This window comes from Xenopus tropicalis, chromosome 2, assembly GCF_000004195.4.
Source record: "Xenopus tropicalis strain Nigerian chromosome 2, UCB_Xtro_10.0, whole genome shotgun sequence".
NCBI lineage: Eukaryota > Metazoa > Chordata > Amphibia > Anura > Pipidae > Xenopus > Xenopus tropicalis.
In genome coordinates this window covers 7,384,191-7,406,699 of record NC_030678.2, presented here as the reverse complement: position 1 = coordinate 7,406,699, position 22,509 = coordinate 7,384,191, and the positions used below count along the sequence as shown (strand labels likewise).

The following is a 22,509-nucleotide window of genomic DNA, read 5'->3' as shown; positions in this document are numbered from 1 at the left end:
GTGGCACCCAGTGATTCTCCAAACTACAATTCCCATCATCCCCACTCAGCCTGCCTTAAGGGGAAATCCACCCAAAAAAGCGTTTTTGAATCAATGAAAGGAAATGCCATTCTAAGCAACTGTCTGGCTGCTTTCTGACCAGAATTGTCTGCTAAGTCCCGCCCAGTTGCCATAGCCACCAATCAGGGCTTCCCTGGAGAGTGGGCGGCAGTCAGTATCCCCTGGGCCTCTGGGTAAAACAAATAGCGAGTTCCTGCCAAGCTGGGCAGTGAGGAGAAATGGCGCCCCCTGGAGGCAGCTTTACATTAGCAGTTCTGCGGCCTCTTCCCACCTCCCTCTGGGGCAGTTACTTGCCCCCAGGGGGCACTTAGTCTCTCCATAAACCTTTCCCATAGAAATGAATGGCGAGACCTCTGACCCATCTACTCAATGCTTGGGGAAAGGGTGAATGTGATTGGGAAATGGGTGGGGAAATGGGCGGGGCGTGGGTGGGCCTGGGAGTATAAAGGCTGATCAGCAGCAGAGAAGGGAAGGGGCAGATTTAGTGGCTGGGTAAATACCAATCAGGTGGCGACTCTACTTGGTTCTGGTGCCTTTTCTGCCCACCCAGGGTGCAATTATTGTCAGGGTTCCTTGGGGGTTCATTTGTGTTCCTGCCCCTTATGCCCCTTGTGGCTGGGGGGAGAAGGGCACCAGGACCCCACTAACCCTACAGCCAAGACTCTTGCCCCCTGCGGGCCCCTGGCTGGGGATAAAGGGGCATGGCCTACACTTCATCACCATCTTTCCCATACAGCTGCCATCTTGTCCTACTATTAGCTTGTACCTTACTGCCCCTGCTGCCCCCCACCTTTCCAACAGTACCAGCAGCACCGTAGGGTCCACTATGGGGGACCCATGACAGCCCCCCTTATTCGGACCCCACTAAAAGCAGCTCCAAGAATGATCCATAACTCTATGACAGGGCAGATATAGAGCAAATGGGACACGGGGTACTCGGCAGTGATGTGTTGCCCCCCGCCAACCCCAAACTTCCCCCCTCTGGCCCAAACCCAAGTGACCCCTCCATCTTTGCTTCTTGAGGGCAGACACAAGTCTATAATTGTCAGTGCCGGGGGGGTTTCAGCTGGATAAATACACAGGAAAGGGCTGGGACGAGGGGCAATCCTGTGTAGTTACCCACCTCCCAGCAGAGGGCAGCAGAGAGTGAGAGTGTCCCCTCCCTTATAGGAATGGATACTGTACTTGCTCTCTAACCCCCTCATACAGGAATTGCCTGACAGTGGGGGAATCTCTCGCTTTATCTCTGCCCAAAGGAGACCCCCACCTACAAGTAGATTCTAAATGCCCCCTATAGAGCCTAAGCCTGGACCAATAGGCAGCCATCTTCTCATTATCGGGGGCATTCCCCAGAGGAGGCAAAAAGCTTTTTGTTCCAGATCATTAGAGGGGCGGCCGGGGCTGAATGGGGGTGTCTCGGTGACAATACCCAGTGTCGCTTGTGCCACATGAGCCTCCCACTGGGACCCCAGTGCCCCGGAATTCTGCTCAATGTACCTCTTTGTTCCCTGATATTCAGCGCACAAAGGTTGCCATGGCAACTCACTATTGTTTACACCCAAGCGCCATTACTTAGCGAGTGAGTGACAGGCTCCTTCTCTGCTGTTCTGATGGGAAAAACAATATTATCCCCTAAATATCATTTTCCCTGAATTGAGAAAAATGTTGTTCTACTCACTAATTGGCTTATACATACATTTGCCCCTCCTACTTTAACCCATTCAGTATTCATATCACTGGCCTTACTGGGCACGGGGTGCCATTAGCTCGCTCCCATAGGCTCCCAGTGTCCCTGTCAGTACTTACTGGGCACCTGTAAACATTGTATCTATGGGGCTGGGAAGTGAAACTGGGCCCCAGAACATGTTGGGGAGTCATGGAGTCATGAGTCATGGGTGGGGGGCACACGCAATACATGGGCTTGAGATATAATGAGAGAGGCAGCCTTTAGCCCCCCCTAGAGGAGACAAACCCTATTAGCTATCAGTGGAATGCTGGGAATTGCATCTGGGAATGGGTAGGTGAATATATCAGATGGTGCGGGTAAGGGGTAACTGGGGGGGCTTATTCTGCTGAATCACATGGGTTTAATCCAAACGCTGCACCTGAGGGGTCTCTGGCAGGCGAGCGCCGGTGGGGAAGGATCTCAGTTTGACGCCTTTGTTTCTCCCACAATAAGAGATGATTCGGGATGTGCCTGTAGCGCGGGAGGCGCTCCCCATAATGTCGGAAATGGCCTTTATTTACATCTCAATGCGCCGACACAACAGCACATAATGGGCTCCTCATCCATAATCAGCCATGAGCTTTCCGCTTCAGCTGCTGGGGGGACAGGCAGCCTAAAGCCCCCCATACACGGGCCAATCCGCTCGCTTTCCGATGTCGCCAAACGAGCAGATCTTCTCCCGATATCCCCACCTACGGGTGGGCGATATCGGGAGAATCCAGGCTAATTCGATCAAATTATAATGACGGGTATAGGCAAAGTCGGTCTGGGGACCGCATCAACGAGCCGATGCACCCCCCGATCCGACTAGATTTTCTAACCTGCCTGATCGAGATCTGCCCGATTTCAGGCCCCATATTGGTCGGGCAGGCCCGTCGGTAGTGCCCATACACGGGCCGATAAGCTGCCGAATCTGTCTAAGGGACCCATATCTGCTGCTAGAATTGGCCCGTGTATGGGCACCTTAAGGCTACAGTAGAACAGCGCCTAGTGGCCATAACTGGTATTGCAGTCTAACAACGTAGAGCAGTGATCCCCAACCAATGTTGCATCCCAAACCCATGGATGTTGCTCCCAGTGGCCTCAGAGCAAGTGCTTATTTTTGAATTCTTGGCTTGGAGGCAAGTTGTCTAATAGAACCTTCTGTTGGCTGCCAGTTCACATAGCCAATCACAGCCTGTATTCAGGACCCCAGGAGTATTTTTATGCTTGTGTTGCTACCCAACTCTTTATATTTGAACGTGACTCACAGGTAAGAAAGGTTGGGGACCCCTCACATAGAGACCAGAGTGGAAGGTTCCTCAACAGACTGGCAGTTATTGTAGCAGAAGTCAGAGGTCTGTATCAAGCGGCTAGCACAGGACAAGGGTATAGTGTGCATAGAGCGTTGCATTTATATGTGGGTGCTGCCATATTGTTTCCCTTATAAAGAATAGAATAAGGAAACGTATTGTGCACACAGACCATTCCTTCTCTGGATAAAAGGCTTATAAGTCATGAATTCCATAGCATTCAGCAGCAAAATCCACTTAGAGCCACTAGGGGCGCTGTACTTTTGAACAGTAGGGAAAAAGAGCCTTGTATAATACAAACAGTATTGCCTATAAAGGCAAATATAGAGGCAAGGGCCCCTCCCCCGCACAAGCTCCATCCTACATTTACATGGAAGTTCATGTGACAGTGTATATTATACCCCCAGCTGGGGTCACTGTAATGTACAGTAGGCTTCCCAGTATATTTATTACCCGTCCTTTCCTTCCCTCCCTGTTCTGCAACCCCTTCCCAGCCTGTATATCCCGACTCCCACCACATACAGCTCCCCCACCGACCCATTCCCAGCCCTCTACCCCCGCCCTGCAGGCCAGTAATGTTATTATGAGAAGGTGGAATCTTTATTTCCAACATTATTATGTTAACTGATCTCTGGACTCACTGGGGCTTATAAACACTGGGCAAATTTGCACCTGGGCAGCAACCCATAGCAACCAATCAGTGATTAGCTTTTTTTGAACCAGCTGCAAGCAGAACAATAAAATCAAACATCTGATTGGTTGCCGTGGGTAACTGCCCAGGAGCAAATTTGCCCAGTGTTTATAAATGACCCCCACTGTCCCTAGCAACCAGGCAGTGTGGAAGAAGAACCGGTGCGGACCTGGAAATAAAACAAATACCAACTAATGACAGTTAAAACCTAATCCTACCAATTGGTAGAATAAGCTATTTATCATTTGAAAATTGGGAATCCGCCTTGACGTACAGATTAGTTCTATATTGTACAAATACAAAGATCATCTTTAAGCTAAAGTATTGGTTTTCTTTATTACTGTTTGTAATCAGCTCTGCTGTGTTCCGCCCCCTGCTGTGGCCCCGCCCCCTGCTGTGGCCCCGCCCAGCCTATGGTGCTACGATCATTCCTATTCGTGAACTTTCCCCCAGTAGCTTCTGCTATTTTCAGCTGCAAATACAATGCCTTCTTCAAATAATGAGTTGTTTATTTCAAAATCTGAATTAAAAAAACTCGATTTCCTGGACAAAAACTGCAAAACGCGCGAGTTTGAAAACCGTGAAAATCTCGAATTTTAAAAAAATGGCTTCAATTTTGTCTAGGACAATTCCCAGTGACTTCTACGAAGTTTTACATTCGAGTTTTCAGCTTTTTTGCACTTCATAAATACGAAACATTGAAGTTTTTCAACAATAATTTGAATATTTGAGTTTTAGAGCAAAAAATCAGAATTGTGAATAAAAACTGAATTCGAGCCTTGATAAATCAACAACTTAATGTGCAGAATAAAGTACAAATTTGCAAAAAAAAAAACCAAAACTGGAAATATTGACTTTTTGTTTTTGCTAAGGGTAAAATGTATTTATTTTTTTGGCAATTTTTCAGCTATTTACCATTATTGGTGAGAACTTTTTGAAGGAAAATACTAGACTTTCTCCAAGGTATTGTGGGAATTTATCAAGTAGAAATTGAGATTTTCTTGCATCGTTTTGCCGGTGTCCCTTGATTTTTTTTAAAAAAATTTGCCCATAAATTATGATTTTTGTCATTAGACTTTCCAAAAACATTTAAAAAAAAAAAACAAAAAAAGATTTTATAAATTTGGTGGAAAAATTGCCACTAGTAACAAATGTATCTGACGTCATTACCTGCTGTAAAATGTTTTGTGCGCCACCGATTTTTGAATTTTTTTGTTTTAATCCCAATCCTCGTAGGAGCAAGTTCCTCCCTGTGAGTCGGGAAATAAGACAGGGGGCGGAGCCAATGTATTGAATCACGTTTTATGACAACAACTGGTCGCAGTTTGGGAATAAAAATACAAGTTTACTATAATAATAACAATATGATCAACCTTTGCCTTTAATACAGCAGGAAAACAAAACCGGAACAGATATATCAGCGGAAAGGCATCTGACGATTCACATTTTTTTTGTTTTTGTTTTTTAGAGAACACTGCAAATGGCAAGATTTTTACAAAAGATACATTTTTTTTTCATTCAGGAAAATATCAGGATTTGTCTCCCATTTTCAGCGAAGGATGAGGCTATCGGCATTGTGCTCAACGGAGGTTCCTTATCTGCATATTTGGAGCTGCCCTACTGCTCCTCCTTCAGTCCTAGAGTGCTCCCTCTAGTGGCCACGAACAGATGACAGGGAGAATATTTCGGCTTATGCCCCTCCCCCCACACACACAAGGGTATCCATGGAAATATGCAGAAAAGGCCACAATCACTTATACCCTCACATTTTACCATCAATATTTGCAAAACTGAATGGAAGATACTACCTGTGCATATTGAAAAGAAAAATAAATCAAGCCCTTAGTAAGCTCAGCGAGGCCGGGGATCCTCCCCCCTCATTAATATGTATGCCCACCTCGTTACATATTCATTTTATAGTCAAGAACTACACTGAAGTATAGAAAAATAAAGTACATACAATAGAGTTCTTCTTCTTTGGAACGGCTGGAAAGGGCCTACGGGGAGGTCCAGCCCAGAGCAGACCAGCAGGTTTATGTCAATTATAATCTAAAAAGGATCATTTATGAGCTATAAACTTGTTGGCCAATCAGATCAGGCCTAATTATTCTAATGGGAAACAAATATGGATACTAAATTTGAAAAGACTGAGGCTTATGGGGCTTGAAGGCATCTAGATCACGTTCTCTGACGTCTTCAAGAAGGAACTGACGAGGGTTTATAATATAAGGTCATGTTGTGTTCACAAATTCTATTGGTTCAGGATTTTCAGCCAACGTAAATGGCGGATATGATTCCGTCACGCTATCCATAACGTAAAGTAAAAATACGTTTCCCTGAACGGGGGGTTTGGTTGGATTCTCAGATCAGGTGACACCGCCTTAACTTTTCCTAAGTTTCACCACCAAGGTGAATGGATAATGATCTATTGTGGATATGGTCCAAAAGATAGCTAGAACGGGTCTAGGCTAGATTCTTGAATAGTAATGATTTGACTTTGTTCTAGGACTTTGTTCTAGCATTGGACTATGGACTTACTATAAAGGAAAGGTCTCAACTTGCATTGTACTTTATGCCCAAGTGCAGAATGGGATTTCAATTCAGGGATCACATTAACCCCTCTCTGATTCCTTGAGGGATTCCATTGTGACTATGTCTTCTTCTCATCACTTAAGATTTGTCATCAACAAACATCAAGAGAACGTGAGGATTCCCCAGTTCCAGTGACCCATCATCATTAAAAGGTTCTTTGTACAAGGACTTCTTATTTGTTCAGTACATAGTGTGACCTGCTTACATTTACCAACGGTCCAAGAAGTGGCCTGAAGCTGAGGGCCTGAGGAACGTCATTACTCCAGGTTACTGGTCACCAAGCAAAGCTTTGCGTTCCAATAGCCAAGCAGCAGAATGAGTGCTCGATGCTATTTGGATGCAACCAATTCAGATAATGAAATGTAGGTGTTTTGTTTATACAGAGGTAGATCACCTTCATCTCTTGGGTGCAGACAGTGCAATGAACTACAGATGTAGCCAGAGTAATACCAGCAGTAGCCTTGGCTATCTTTTCTGCTAAACCACATTTTAGGTACAAGAGCTAAGCTAGGTTAAGAGAACATCAATCCTGTTACCTCTGTATGCCCAACGTGGACAACCAAGTGGAAGACCCTTCTGTATTATCTCTTGGCCCTCCCATCTGTAGAGAAATGCTGGAGTTGTGAGTTGCACAATAACATCAATACGATGTGGAACTCGGCTGTACTTTCTATACAGGGACCTGAGGGCTTGTTTCTAGGGTGGAGGCTTTGGGGGTGGGCCTAAAATTCAGCATTTTATACCCCCCCGCCACCAATCAGGTATGAAAGGGGGGCAGAGGATACTTATTTGCTTCCACATTCATAAATCTCATTCAAGTGTTTACCTGGGGGGGGGGCGTCCCTGCCCCATAGTGTGCTACAGGTATATTCAAGGCATCCAGTGGGTGGGGAAACACATTGGGGGTCATTTATGAACACTGGGAAAATTTGCCCAGGGGCAGTAACCTATGGCAACCAATCAAATTGTTGCATTCATTGTTCTACATGCAGCTGGCTGAAAAAAAGGCAATCACTGATTGGTTGCTATGGGTTACTGCCCATGGGCAAATTTGCCCAGTGTTCATAAATGAGCCCCATTATGTCCTGGGGAAGAGCCATGCACCCAAGGCTTTCTAACCTGGAAAGTCAACCTGTTCAGTTAATTAAGACCTTTTTTTTTTATTCCCAAGAGGCCCCACCAACCCCGGAGACGAGGAATAAACGAGCCCTCGGTATAATTATGCAGCAATGTAAACAGTTTGAGGAGTGTAATACTGTCGGCAGAACCTCGCGGCTTCTTCTTCTGGATTTTCCATGTTTTTTATCACACAGACAAGAACGTTCCAGAAGGATTTGCTGTGAGGATCTCAAAGTCATTTACACAAAATCTAAAAATATAATAGAAAACAATATAATAGAACATTCATTTTACACATATTCATACACTTGTTTATCTCGACTGGCTAATGGCAAAGCCAATCATCATTCAGAGAACTGAAACGATAAGAATTAAGGTACTACTACCGAGATTACTACTGCTAGCAACGACAACAAAAGAAAATGACTTCAAATGGTTGTATGGATACTTCACGGAAACAGAAAGTGTTTGAAAATGTGGAAAAAAAGGGAAAGTAAAAGGCCGGGGCACATCAAAGCAGCTTTAAAGGGTAAGCAGATGCTTGAGACTGGAACTATGACAAACATATCCCGACTTTATGCAATCCAACATGGTGTAACATACGTTCCGTTGCCTCGGTTCCTTCGTCATGTGACTCTATAGCTAAACAAAATGGTTGCCTTTCTAACTGCAATGAGCCATGACATTGGACATTGGTCGGAACAAGCAAGTTGAAGTAGGCAGGCACTCCGGGACTCCAGAAAAAGTCGATTTCAAGCTCAGGTATATAGTGAAATCAAAATTATTTTATTAACAATATACACATAAAGCTTTATGCGTTTCGTACCATATTGAGGCTCATTGGACATTGGTCCCCTAGGATCCTATTGTAACTATATCATCTTTGTAACATCTAAAGCTAGCCATATCTTTCTAGAAATAACTATCTGGGATGGTCAAATCCCTCTGAGATATCTCTTGCTCCATCTGTAGTTACGTGACCACCAAACTTGACCAATCAATAATGGATAGTCGATAATTACCTCTTTATAATGGTCACAAAAATGGTTCCAAAAAGCCATTAATAATGATACTCGTTAGGAAGAGGCATCAGTACGTTACACTCCATGTGGAAATACATAAAGCCGACCGATATCTTTGTCATAGAGACATTAGTCACTGTTCCCTACGCGGGAGAGCGTCAATATGACAGGCACAAAGAGATCGCATAGTAGGAAGGTAAGACTGATAGAGAAATAAGGAATGTTGGAGAGTAGAGGCAGATAGCACCCCTTTAATACTGATTTAGGTGTACTATGTATGGTGTATATACTAAGGCTTGTCTTTACACAATCTGAACTAGTGGAAGCGGGCGGTTCCTCCAGTTTATGTGTATTAAGGTCCATATGAGACTGGGCAGGCTACTCTCAGGAGACCGCTGCTTCCAAATTAAGGCCCATGCATACGGTCTCCTATCCTGCGGGCAAACAGGCTATATAAAGATTCTTCCACGTCAAGAAGGGCTTCCGTGGAGCACAGTGGCTCAAGGGTCTGTCATTCGTAATCGGGACTGCCTCAGTGCCTCCTCCAATCAGAATCTTCCTTAAGTCTTTAACGATGTCAGACAACGAGGGACATCCTGTTTGGGAAATCACCCTGTCAAAAAATAATAGACAGTAAGATATGAACATGACAAAATAAAAGGAAATGATAAACTGTCTCGGGGGGGGGGGGGGGGGGGGCAAGACAAAAAAAATGGAACTCTCTGAGAGGCCAGTCCAGTAAAATGTTAGGGTTTCCAACACTGTTGTGTATGCATTTAGGCCTTGTACATGGGACTCCTAAGGAAATTCAGATACGAATGTGCTATCCTGGTAGGTGGAAACAAACATACACCATGGGGACGCCATCTTTATTTTAGAAGGACTGTTCTCGGATATGGGGGATGGGTGATTCATGGGATGACATGGTTACACATAGAATGACAATGATATATATATATATATGTGTATATATATCTGCTCTAAAGTTGATTGGATGCAATTTCCTTTTTATTTGGAAAACTGTTGGCGATAGACAAAAAAAACAAACAGTTTTTTGCATCTTCCCTTGAACGTTGTGATAATTAAACATAACTACAAAATCAGAGTAAGTAGCAAAAATAGCCATAATCTCGTTATATAGATGTTTTCGAAATTGAATACAGTTCTAAAATTCCAATGTTGACATTAATGAGCCGCTTTGTTCCCACTTCTTTCTGTCTGAGCAGCATTAAAACCCCCGTTTTTTAACCAGAAGACAAGAGGCAGAGGCTCTTTTGGATTTTAGAAGTCAAGTTTTCTGGCCGAGTTACATATTTTTGATACATCTGTGCAGAATAACGAGCGTTGAACAACCATGTGACCTTAAAGAGCGGAACCGCTGCGTATCCCGTGTTAAATCTGTTTATTTGTTTACAAAGAAATTTTCACTCCAACAATGTCCCGGGTTTGAACCGTGCCTGCACAAGACATATTACATCCGAAGTCTTAATGTACATTATTATATATAAAATAAAAACAGATTTAAACACCCAATGTCAAAAGCATGGAATTTTCCGAACAGCCAATAGGTCTTTTTTTTTTTTATTGACAAACCCAAAAAGTGGACAAGAACACATGTCCCCTTTTGAAATGTGCTCAGACGGTAACAGAGCTGCCTTTATACAGCATGCATTGGTTTTCAGTCTGTCCCATGTTAATGATTCACAAACATCTAGAAAATAAATGGCACGGTATATCAGATTGCAACGTCCTCACACACACATACGCCCTTTATATCTTTGACAATGCCCGCCAACCCCACTTGGCCTGTGACCCATTCATGTAAAAAAAGAAGGCTTTTCTCACTGTTTTACTGGGCTGCTCCTTTTTCTTCCTCTTGTCGGAGGCGCTGAGATAGGAGTGGTCTCTTGAGTGAAATGGGAGAGCCCTTGCAAGCTCCCTTTCACTGTAAGGAGGAAGGGAGTCTTCTTCCTCTACTTTGTGGTCTTTGCTGTCTCCAGTCTTCAACGTTGGAGATCGGCCGTAGCTGCGACTGGAATTTTGCCGCAAACTCAGTTTGGAGGGGGTTACAGTGGTGTCCTCGAGACCCCTCGATTTCCTTTCAAGAACTCTGCTGAGATAGGCGTCGTCGTAGCTCTGGCCCATCCTGGTTATCCGCTTGGGCAGGTGCTTGTCCTCTGCGGCTCGTATTCGAGAGGGGCTGAAAGACCAGCCTCTTTCGCCGTCTGAAAAAAGTTCTCTTCCGTGGTTTCGTTTTCCATAGTATTCGTCTGAAGAGCTGTCCTGATACAGTGATCTTCCCCTTGTCTCCGACCTCTCGAACCGAGGTGCTGATCCGGGTCCCCGGCTGTCGGCCCTCCGTGGTCTTTGCTTATAAGAGTCTGTAAATGCGGCTAACTCGTCGGTGGACACAGCCTGGATTGTCATGGGGAACGATTTCCTTTCCAAGACCTCAGATGTCGGTCTCTGGAGGCTGCGGGGAGAAAAGCAGGTGGAATAACACACGTGGAATGTTCTATGCCAAAGTCTAGAACATTGCATAAAATACGTTTTGCCTCTGTTATTCATTTGATGATTCTTGAGACCCTGAGCAGATATGGCAAGCCATGTTAGTCTTAAGACATAATTGGAAAATCACTAGTGAAAAATTGGATATTACCATGTTCATATTAATCAGGAGAGGTCCGTATTAACCAGACCAGATATTAAATAATATAGCCTCCTAAACCGGCTGCATTTAGATGTCCAACCATCACTTTGTTATGATACAGGTACTGTTATGCCCCAATAAGGGGTAATTATATCTTAGTTGGGATCAAGTACAGGTACTGTTTTATTATTACAGAGAAAAGGGAATCATTTAACCATTAAATAAACCCAATAGGGCTGTTCTGCCCCCAATAAGGGGTAATTATATCTTAGTTGGGATCAAGTACAGGTACTGTTTTATTATTACAGAGAAAAGGGTTTCTTTTTTCAAAATTAGAATTATTTGCTTATAATGGAGTCTATGGGAGATGGCATTTCCGTAATTCAGAACTTTCTGGATAACAGGTTTCCAGATAAGGGATCCTATACCTATTATTGCCTACCTGCCTAAGAGTTGACTAAGGGACTCAAAGCAATTCAGCCAGTCAGATGTAGGATCTTGATTCAGTATCTTGGCTCAGGGGCTCAGTGGTTAGAACAAAAAAGGGACTAATACTGAATTCTTATAGAGAAGAAAACATATATTTGTTTAACTTGTTATAAGGCTTATGATTTATAAAAACAGCTAATTCTCTCCAAGCATTCTCCCTCTTCATGATTCCTCTGCTGTGATGGTTAATTAATAAGCCCTATACTCAGGGAATCAAACCGTAGGAAAAATAACGGAGCGAGGAAGAGCTCTGTTCAACCCGCTCATACAGAGTCCAGGAGAAGTAATTAATGATAGATGTATGGATTACTCTGAGAGCTCACTGCTTATTAAAAAAGCAGCTGCATAAAAAAAAATGAATGTTTTGCCATAGGGAAGGGAATGGAAAATGCAGTTAAGGGCTCAAGACAAGGCCACACAGACTATATTTAAGGTTTTGCTGCAAAGACCAGACAATTGGTGCAGTTCTTTTACCCAAAACACAATGATCTTTCCAGTATATTGGGCTCAAATGGGACGTGAGTTCAGGTGGTGCAACAGTGAGAAGCTACTAGCACAGACCGGAGTAAATAATGATGGCGTTAGGCACAGGGCTCTAGGCGCAGTGTGTTCTGCCGTATGCGCCAACATAGGTACAATCAGCAAACTGACGCAAAATCCTAGTATAGATGAGTGCAACTTGGTTCAAGTACTTTGAGTATATTTAATGGGTCTGCATCCATAAGTGTTAATCTCTGCTTGTTCCACACACTCGGGGGTAGGTATTACTATATAACATTATTATAGTCATGCCCGTGCAGTATTTCTATGGGGTGTAATTATAATTATGCTCTATATAAAAGCTTAGCATGTCCCTCGGATGTTGGTGTGCAGACCAACATATATTTATTACTCCACCGCAACACACTCCTTGTTTTGTCACTTTCCATACAAATCATATGGGTGCAACACATGGATACTGGGGGGGACAGAACATCAGTGGCTTAAGTAAAGACCAGTGGTTCTCAACCTCCATAATGCCCCGACCCTTTAATACAGTTCCTCATGTTGTGGTGACCCCCAACCATAAAATTATTCCTAAGACCATCGGAAATATGTGTTTTCCTATGGTCTTAGGCGACCCCCAAAGGGGGCATGACCCACAGGTTGCGAACCGCTGGTAAAGAGAAAGCAGGGGAAGGGCCTGGGGGTCAAGAGGTGGCTTAGACCAGAGGGTCTGCTTCAGCTTTAGTGAACCCCTCTTCACACCGCTCTCCTACCTGAGAGCTAGGAATGGGAGTTGCGGGGAATGCCTGCATTGCATGCTGGGCCCCTCCGAAGATCTATTTGCAGGGGGGAGATCATGAGAACTTCTGAAACACCAGTGAGAGAGGTTCAATGGACCATATGGTGGGGAGAAGATAGAACTTCAGGAGAAGGTAACTCAGCGGAGGGAAGAGTATGGAGAGCACAATGCAATGCAGAACATCTGGTCCCTGTCCCATAGTTCAAAATGGTGAAACATCTTTGTATTCTACTTTATGGGGTATATTTATCAAAGGGTGAAGTTAGAGCTCACTATAGTCGGCGAGAGTGAAATCCCACCGCTCTCCATTCATTTCTATAGTTGAAGTAACAACATTTGGCCCAATGCCTTGATATAATGATAATATTTTATATTTATACATTTCCATACACATGCTGCCTTATCCAGGTCCTTACATGGGGACTAACATTGACTAATAATAAATGAATGCCAGGCGTACCCCCCCGTTTGATACTTACCTACTTCGGAAGCTCTCCCTGTCTTCCCTGAATTTAGAGTATGTCGCGGGCCTTGCTGAGCCGACAACGCCGGACCAGTACTCTGCGTCTCCGTCTGCATTGCAACTGGGGGGCAATGGCTTCCGCCGGACTTGCCGATAGGAGTGGTTGAAATGTGTGTTGTCTTCATGCAGAGAGCTCAGCTCTGAAATAGTGTGACTGTCTGAAAACAGAGCGAGAGAGCCGGGCTTACGACGGATGATAAAAGGCACGTTCTGAATGGATATGATACAGTACACGGTGAATCAAAGGGCTCTACAGAGGCGGAATTCTACTGATGTATCCGGCACTATTACTAAACGATACCCTTAGGCAACCCCCGGGCTATCCCAGACAGCCCACATACGCTGCCATTACCATCACAATGAGACTGCTCATGGAAACATGAATTCATACTGGAATAAAACTACTGCCAATAACTAGTCATGGACCTTTATGAGGATGTTGAGAGTCATCAACATTTTATCCAGCTCCCATTGGGTCCTTCACTTATGATTATGCCTCATAGGGGGCAAATCAGAAACCCCTGCCCTGTATAAAGTATTCCTTCACTTGTCTCAGTAACCCTTTGTGCCCATCGCCCCCTTTTGCTTTGTTCCAATGAACGTTGCTTGTAGTTATTTATAAAAACCCGACCCACTAAGTGTTGAGAAGACATACTGGGACCATGCTGAAGGCATTATAGCGCCATTAGTAGGAAACAATAGGGATGAGACAGAAGCAGTTAAGGCGGATGAGTCAATGAGTGGGAGGGAAACAAGGAGCTATAAGATGACTCAGTCCCACAGACAAGTTATTGTTCCGGAACCCAGAAAATGTAGGGATGAAATAAACTCTAAGCTGCGAGCGCCCCGGCGTTTCATTCTTACATCTTTCCCGCATCCTTCGGGCCGGATCAAACTGGGCCAGTTCTTTTTCTACATAGTATAGAACTTTCATTGAATCTCTTTCCTTGTCGGCCTGGATCCTGTACCCTTTACGTACGGCTGAAAGGGTGAAATAAATGGAAGAAATCTGTTATGGATCAGTCACGGGTCCCCAACTAGTTACCTCTCTACTTATGCAATCTGTGTGCTAAAAATGATATTAAATTATATTAAAAAAGAAATCATGGCATGACTGCCTAGGTACCATTGTGCTAGAAGCCTACTGCAATCCTGAATTCTAATTACATTTCTCACAGCATTCTCCTACAGAAGGGCATGTTCTTTATGGAGAATGGATGATAGAGAGAGATGATGGATTGATAGATGATAGAGTAATGGATTAATAGGTGATAGAAAATAAAAAGACGGTAGATAGATAGATAGATAGATATGATAGATTGGTTGATAGATAGATGATTGATAGGTGGATAGATAGACTGATATATAATAAAGATAAATAAGGTAGGTAGGTAGGTAGATGATTGATTGATGATAAATCGATTGATAGATAGAGTAATGGGTTGATAGATGATAGATAGGAAATTAAGAGATGGTAGGTAGGTAGTTAGGTAGGTAGATTATAGATAGACTGATTGGTTGATTAATAGATAGATACCGTATATACTCGAGTATAAGCTGATCCGAATATAAGCCGAGGTACCTAATTTTACCTAAGAAAACTGGAAAAACTTATTGACTCGAGTATAAGCCTAGGGTGGCAAATGCAGCAGCTACTGCTAAGTTTTAATAATCAAAATAAATACCAATAAAAAAACATTAATTGAGGGGTATATGTGGGTATATGTTTTTCAATATTTATTTAAAAAAAACCAGTAAACTAGCTCTGTAAGCGGAGAAGAGGATCAACAAAAACAATATGAGTACTACCCCACGCTCATTGCACATTGGCAAACTGGCAGCAGACCCAGTCCCGGAGGAGATGTAAGGGGAAATAAGTATTGCTAGTGGGAGCCTAGGCCAGGGCACTGGAGGGTCTGGTTGCAGGTGGCCTAATTTGCACACAAAGGAGAGAGGGTGCTAGTCTAGAGGGACCCATGGTACCCGACTCGAGTATAAGCCGAGGGTGACTTTTTCAGCACATTTTGGGTGCTGAAAAACTAGGCTTATACTCGAGTATATACAGTAATTGATAAATAGATAGATAGATATATAGATAGATAGATAGATAGATAGATGAAGGAAAGACTAATACAACATCTATCTATCTATCTACATGGTAGGTAGGTAGGTAAACAGATAGATGTTGTATTAGTCTTTCCTTAGAAATAAGTCCCCTTAGAAGACTTGGTAAGGGTCAGTAATGATATGGGTGTGAGTAGGTTGTTCCCATCCTGGCGTCCACCTTTGGGAGGGCTTCACTGGGACAGATGAGACTTTCCTTCGGTGAGGATTGCAGAAATGGAATCTAGGAGTGGGGTATCTGTGGGAAAGTGGTGGCAGAAGGCGGTGGGGTGCTGGGCAGTCAGGCCTCAAATGTTTGGGAGAACTGCAAGTGAAAATGAGTAATGTGTGGGTAATGCCCCCTACAGATAGCTAGAACCCCTATAATGAAACCTCTGATACCTGATATTACTCCATTAAACCAGTTAGTGATATGAATTGACTTGTTCTCATATGTCTCATCTCTACATTGTTACTGACACAATCATATATATAACCTTGGGGGGGCGCTAGAAGCAGGGGCAAAGTCACAATTATTTAATCATTACTTTATCTAGTTTATAGTGCACTTTACCATTCTGTCCTGGCAGCGAGTCGCTCTGCACCAAGGGTGGGACGTGCGGTTTATCCATCACTCTACAGGCCGGCACCTGAGACACCGGGATAGTGGAGATGTAGTAGGGGGGGCAGGCAGTAGGGACAGTTGGGGGGTATCCCACCTTAGCAGCCTTGCCAGCTTCATACACTGTAAGGAACCAAACTGCGTGTTAGGGCAATGATATAATCTCAGCAATTAAACTCTATATTAATAGACTGGTGCCATATCCCCTGCTGCTCCTTATGGATCCTTATGGATCATTATGGATCCCAGCACAAGTATTAGGGGGCTGTTCCTACATAACTGTGGTTAGTAAACTATTAGTATATTTTTATGGTTATGAAAAAAACAATTGTCCCTATTTTGGAGAGTTCCATTCTCAGAATCATTCAGGTGGCCATTTATATCAGACCACATCTACCTTCTGGCTTCATATTAGGGGGTTGTTACACAGTAGGGTAACTATGGGAGGGTATAATGATGGCCTTGGCCAACCAGAAAGACTATGGCAGCTCAGACGAGGCAAGTTGGGCCAGGAGAACCTTGCATACTAAGCAAGACCAGACACTGTGTACAATGGTTCAGGCCAGAGTTAGACCTAAATCATCCACCAATACCAATGCCACTTGGACTGTCAGATACTTACAGGCCCTTGGGCAACAACAGGTCTCGGGGCAACACGGACATCGCACGTAGCAGCAGCAGTTGTGGGGGCAGCACTGGCACCAGCAGATTCCCACCATCACGAAGAAGAGGAAGGTCCCCAGTATCACCAGGCAGACGAAGGCCCACTCTGGGATGACAAAGAGGAGTTTGCTAAACAGTGTTCTGAATGATTGAGGCTTGGACTTCACACTTAGTAGGACTGAATGGGACACTGAAGATGGCACTAGGACTATATGCACCTACCCATACACCATATACTGTATATACTGGGCAGTGATACATGACAATGGTGTCTTTCCATGGTGAACACCATGGGCTGAACCCCTAAACAATGTTCCCACAATGTGGTGCGCCAAACACCAAATTTTGGCAAAATCAAAGGGGTTAGAGCAGTGATCCCCAACCCAACATGTTGCTCACCACCCTTTTTTAATGTTGCTCCCAGTGGCCCCAAAGTAGGTTCCATTTCTAAATCTCTGGCTTGGAAACAAGTTTTGGAAGCCCAGAGACAGTTTTACTCTAAGTAAGAGCCTAGCCTCCTGCAGGCCAGCAGTCCCCATGGGGCTTCCAAATAGCCAATAACAGCCCTTATTTGGCCCCCAAATAACTTTTCTTCATGCTTGTGTGGCTCACCAACATTCTTTGGCTTATGAGTAATAAAAAATTGGAGATCCCTGGATTGGAGGGAACATTGGGTTTGATATAGAGGTTTCTTGAATTGTATCACCTGATGCTCTCTTAGAACCTACTATGCTCTTGTACTGACTCACCATGCTGGACTCAAAATAGGAGTTCCCAAGACCTAATTCTTAGGTTTCTATCTTTTATATCACTCCCAATGTTTTGGGACCACCGTATAAGAAGTTCCTGTTTCTCTTATAACTTCTTCTTCCTCAAGGTCACTAGACATGGGCAATTTTTTGTCCATAAGACCCAGGTCCATAAGACCCAGTCTTTTTTCAATGTGGAATACAAACGAATGAGTAGATGGTGGGGCAGACTTTGAAGTGAGTTCAGGCACAAAGCCATCCCAGCATATCATTGGCCTGTATGTGAAGCAGTGAGAGGAACCTGGTAGGTAAGGTTGCAGATTCCCACTCCATGAGGAGATGTATCAGAGGCTGTGATTGCTACACAACTTGCTTATTCATGCAAATAATTACGTTTAAAGAGGCACAAATCCTAGAATGTATTTATCTGGATCAACATGAGGTAGTATAGATCTATGGCACAGGAACCACCAGAACCATGCCTGAAAATGACAGCCATGAAGATCATGAGACCTTCATCAGAGACAAGTTAATAGTAGCCTCCAAAGGCCCAAATCTTTATCTTCAATAACCAAAACCCACTTCTAGTCCTTTATAAACTCCCAAGCATGTGTCTAAATAGTCTGTGTATATTGAGAATACCTTAACGCAACACAGTGACACCAGAAATTGCCCTGATGTGACAGTTAGCATAGCCTGTCCTCTAGTTGCTTTCAATGGAGCCTCTACAAATGGAAGATGTCAAGGTACTCAAGGTACATGCCGCCATGCCAAACACGATTTGCACTCCCAGTACAACACTCACAGAAACTCTGTAGTTAAGAGCACCAGTTCCTAGACCAAGTCAAGGTTGCGCATTGTTGGGTTTAAACCCAAGTCCAGACCAAGACTGAGAAGAGCTTGATGGGCTCCAATTAAGACAGAGATGCCAACCCAGAACCCTAGAAATCTGAGTACATCTTGGACACGTCCACTCCACCCCCAACCACAATTTAATTCTTTTCTTTCCATGCCCGGTTCCACCGAGTAGCTGAATGGCATCTTCCATTACTCTTAAGGCTGATGGGGGGCAAATTCCCTGTTTGGAGCCCCCCCTGCTGCCTCCACACTATACAGTGGTAACTGCAGCTCTTTAGCCCCCAAAACACTCAACAGATGTGTAGTTTTATCAATGGTCGCTGATGGTAACTTGTCACCACGGAAGAGGGTGCTTGTGATGTGTCTCCAAAGTTGTCTACACAAAGACCCACAACATACACAAAAATTTAGTCTTCTAAATGTGCCAATAGAAAACCACCAACGCAAAGTCTCAGGGCCAAATGATATGAGTTCGGTAACATGAATTAAATCATAACATTAAAAGCAAAAGAGTGAGCTCTTGCGCTGACTTTTTTTCTCCCGTTGCTTAGTAATGCCCGGCTGATTATATGTGCTCTTTTCTTCTGCATCAATAATGATAATTACACGTTGGCAAAAACTGCATCCCGTGTTGAAATGCTTCACTCTTTCACTGCCAGGATGTGCGTTCCCATGGCTGCCAGCGGTTAATGGAGATAATTTAGTTCAGTGTGACTGATTGGGGGGGGCACATTCATTCTTAAGGCAATGAACAGCATTTGGAAGGCAAAATATGCACAATAATGTAGTGGAGGGGGCTTGTTGATTTGTCCCTTGTTGACCCCCAACTCTTTACATTCTCAGAATGATTCTTGAGCAAAGCGGAAGAAGAGCTAGCCATGTAGCCATGTAGGGTTATCTAGTGGGATAGGGGGCCCTAGGTATGATGTCACATCCTGTAGTGGGTTCCCATTGGTACAGGAAGAGTCAAGTGACTCCCTTTATGAAAAGGTTGAGCAATGCAAGTTGATCCTTTTGGATCCCATCTAATAAGGGGATAGATGTGTGTCCAGAGTCTGGCGTGGGAAGGCTCTCTGTGAGTTGGGGAGTCCAAAACCACAACAAAATGGGATTTAGGTTTCCACCTTTTTTACTGGACTTTAGGTTGGGGGTTGAGAAACGGGTGAATGGGGTGAATAAATGGGAAGGAAAGAAGCTGGCCAAGTCAGGGAAGGGACGGCTATATTGCTGGTAAATTTGTAATATCGGCAATGGCCCTAGCTGTCAATTTTCTGGCTAGGCCGGTCAAATTCCATCTTGTTGGCAACCCTATTCCCAAGTAGTGTTACTAAAGTAGTGACTCTCCTGCAAAATTTGGTGGTTTGGGGGGGGGTAACCCCATTGAAGAGTTGTATGGGTGCCCAGTGAGCCAAGGCGCCACCTCTGACTGTATTGCTACACTGATACGTTGTGACTGAGAATTGCTTAAAGCTCTTCTACTTGACTACTCAAGAAAAACACATTAATAAAGGACAAGGCAAGTGAAAATCTAACCAATTTCTGATCGGTCATAAAATTAACTCACTTTGTGACAAAGTGCAGCTCGAAAGTTCCTCCAGCAAAGAGGGTTCTTTAGTCATAGACAGGAGCCTTTATTTATTTACCCCCAAACCCAGTGCCCTTGGTGCGGAGCATGTTCAGATCTCCAAGCTGCAGAGATAAGTAATTACAGGGCAGAATGGAAGAGGCATACTGTAGGTTAGGAAGTATCCAAGATGGCGGCCACAGGATTGTCAGTGCCGCTCAGAGTTGTAAGTGTGGCTGTTCTGTTCAGGAGCAGTGGGGAAGGATTTATGTATTGGCCCAATGATTTAGTTTTTGCTTGCTAAGCACCAGTCTGTTTATTTGTTACCCGTCGGCCAGACTGTGCCAGTGATATCACAGCGTGGAACGGTGCCACGGAAAATTATGGTTTCAGAACAGGAAATACCTGTAACCTGCCCTGTAACAGGATACGTTCTGACAGCAACTTGTTATTACACAAGTACAAGAATTCATTGAACTTCCTTCAGTTAGGGGTTGGCTGCACCCGTGCTTGGCTGTGGGGGGGGGGGGGGGGCAGATAGGGGAAAGGTTCCTCACACTAAAGGTACCACCATGGGGGCATTAGTTTGTTGTTTGCAACTGCCCTAGGCCAGCAATGGATGCCAGTTTTAATGATCCCTGGAGATCTTTTTTTTCCTGTTTAAATAAATTCTATATATCGCCACGTGCACTCCCAACCAATAACGTCTTTGGGAATTTGATGACTCAATATCATGCTTCAAATATTCCAACACTTGTGTGAAGGAAACCTTCTAATTCCCATAGACATTATTAGGATCCAAATAGGAGTGTGGTTCAGCCAGTTGGCCCCATAGGACTAACCAACCCATTAAGTCCCCAACCATTGGCAGTGAGTAATGGAGTCTTCCCAACTAATTCCCAATGGAGTCTTCCCAACTACTTCCCAATGGAGTATTCCCAACTACTTCCCAATGGAGTCTTCCCAACTACTTCCCAACGGAGTCTTCCCAACTACTTCCCAACGGAGTCTTCCCAACTACTTCCCAATGGAGTCTTCCCAACTACTTCCCAATGGAGTCTTCCCAACTACTTCCCAATGGAGTCTTCCCAACTACTTCCCAATGGAGTCTTCCCAACTACTTCCCAATGGAGTCTTCCCAACTACTTCCCAATGGAGTCTTCCCAACTACTTCCCAATGGAGTCTTCCCAACTACTTCCCAATGGAGTCTTCCCAACTACTTCCCAACTACTTCCCAATGGAGTATTCCAAACTACTTCCCAATGGAGTCTTCCCAACTACTTCCCAATGGAGTCTTCCCAACTACTTCCCAATGGAGTCTTCCCAACTACTTCCCAATGGAGTCTTCCAAACTACTTCCCAATGGAGTCTTCCCAACTACTTCCCAATGGAGTATTCCCAACCACAGTGGGAGACAAGTTGCTACTGACCAATGAAGCCAACAATTAGATTGTTTCTGTCAGGGAAGGAGATCATGAAACATGAAAGCCAAAGAAATCTCTATAAGAGGCAACCTTCTAATTCCCATAGACATTATTAGGATCCAAAAAATGTGAGTGTGATTCAGCTAGTTGGCCCCATTGGACTAACCAACCCATTAAGTCACCAACCATTGGCAGTGAGTAATGGAGCCTTCCCAACTACTTCCCAATGGAGTCTTCCCATCTACTTCCCAATGGAGTATTCCCAACCACAAGAGATCATCAAACATGGAAGCCAAAGAAATCTCTATAAGAGGCAAGACCCAGGGAAATATCAATGCATTCCAGCTATAGACTAGAAATAAATAGGCTATAAACAGGAGATAATGCCCAGGGCTGTGGAGCGGGTAAATAAATCCTTCAAACCCTTAGTTTATGGCACCACTGACTCCAGTTATGTTCGTTATCAGCAAACACCCCCAGGCCCTTCTACATATTTCCCTACTTCATATAGTCAACCCCCAAATGGGCCATGTACAGTTACTGCCTACAGACTACAGCTTGAAACCCATCAGCCAGCAGCGTCTGAAGCCCAAATTTCCATCTCGAATGTTCTACTGTAACGAGGACATTGTGTTTATACCAGAGGATTTGTGTCCCGCGCTCTAACCCAGCGATCACTATAAAACAACGTATTATCTTGAAGAGAATTAAAAGAAACTAAATTTGGGGATATTTCTCCTCTGAGGCTGTGAGGACAAATAAATGTGGTTTGCGGCCGGAACGATCAGACAGAAGGCCTCATTAATGTACATCAAGAGACTTAAGAAGCCGGTTTAAATACAATAAAAACCTTCTGTGCCGCACACTGTTCATTAAACCAATCAGGGCCGTGCCGTGTAATTGTGAAAAGCTGTTATTTCCTCCGCGACTGGAGAGACATTCGGGTTCATTCATGTTACTCAGACTGTGGCCCACTTTGTGCTCTACAACTTGCAATTAGTCTGCTCAGATAACTGTTCCATCCATTAAAGGATCTGCTACTGTTCTAGTATCCCATAGCAACCAATCAGCAAGTA

The 22,509-nt window shown here is 44.1% G+C and overlaps 1 protein-coding gene across 4 annotated transcripts in view; it reads right to left on the bottom strand.

The window, feature by feature from the left end:
- Nucleotides 1-5,229: 5,229 nt before the first annotated feature.
- Nucleotides 5,230-22,509, bottom strand: part of ildr2 (immunoglobulin-like domain containing receptor 2) — a 125,418-nt gene continuing 108,138 nt past the window's right edge. For 2 of the 4 annotated variants that reach the window (XM_031895738.1, XM_031895740.1), the window contains 5 exons: nt 16,797-16,943; nt 16,127-16,297; nt 14,314-14,430; nt 13,406-13,607; nt 9,860-10,975 (listed from right to left, as the gene is read on the bottom strand). In XM_031895738.1, the coding sequence (XP_031751598.1) occupies nt 10,273-10,975; nt 13,406-13,607; nt 14,314-14,430; nt 16,127-16,297; nt 16,797-16,943 (1,340 nt within the window). In that variant the 3' untranslated portion in view covers nt 9,860-10,272. 4 annotated transcript variants of the gene reach the window in all.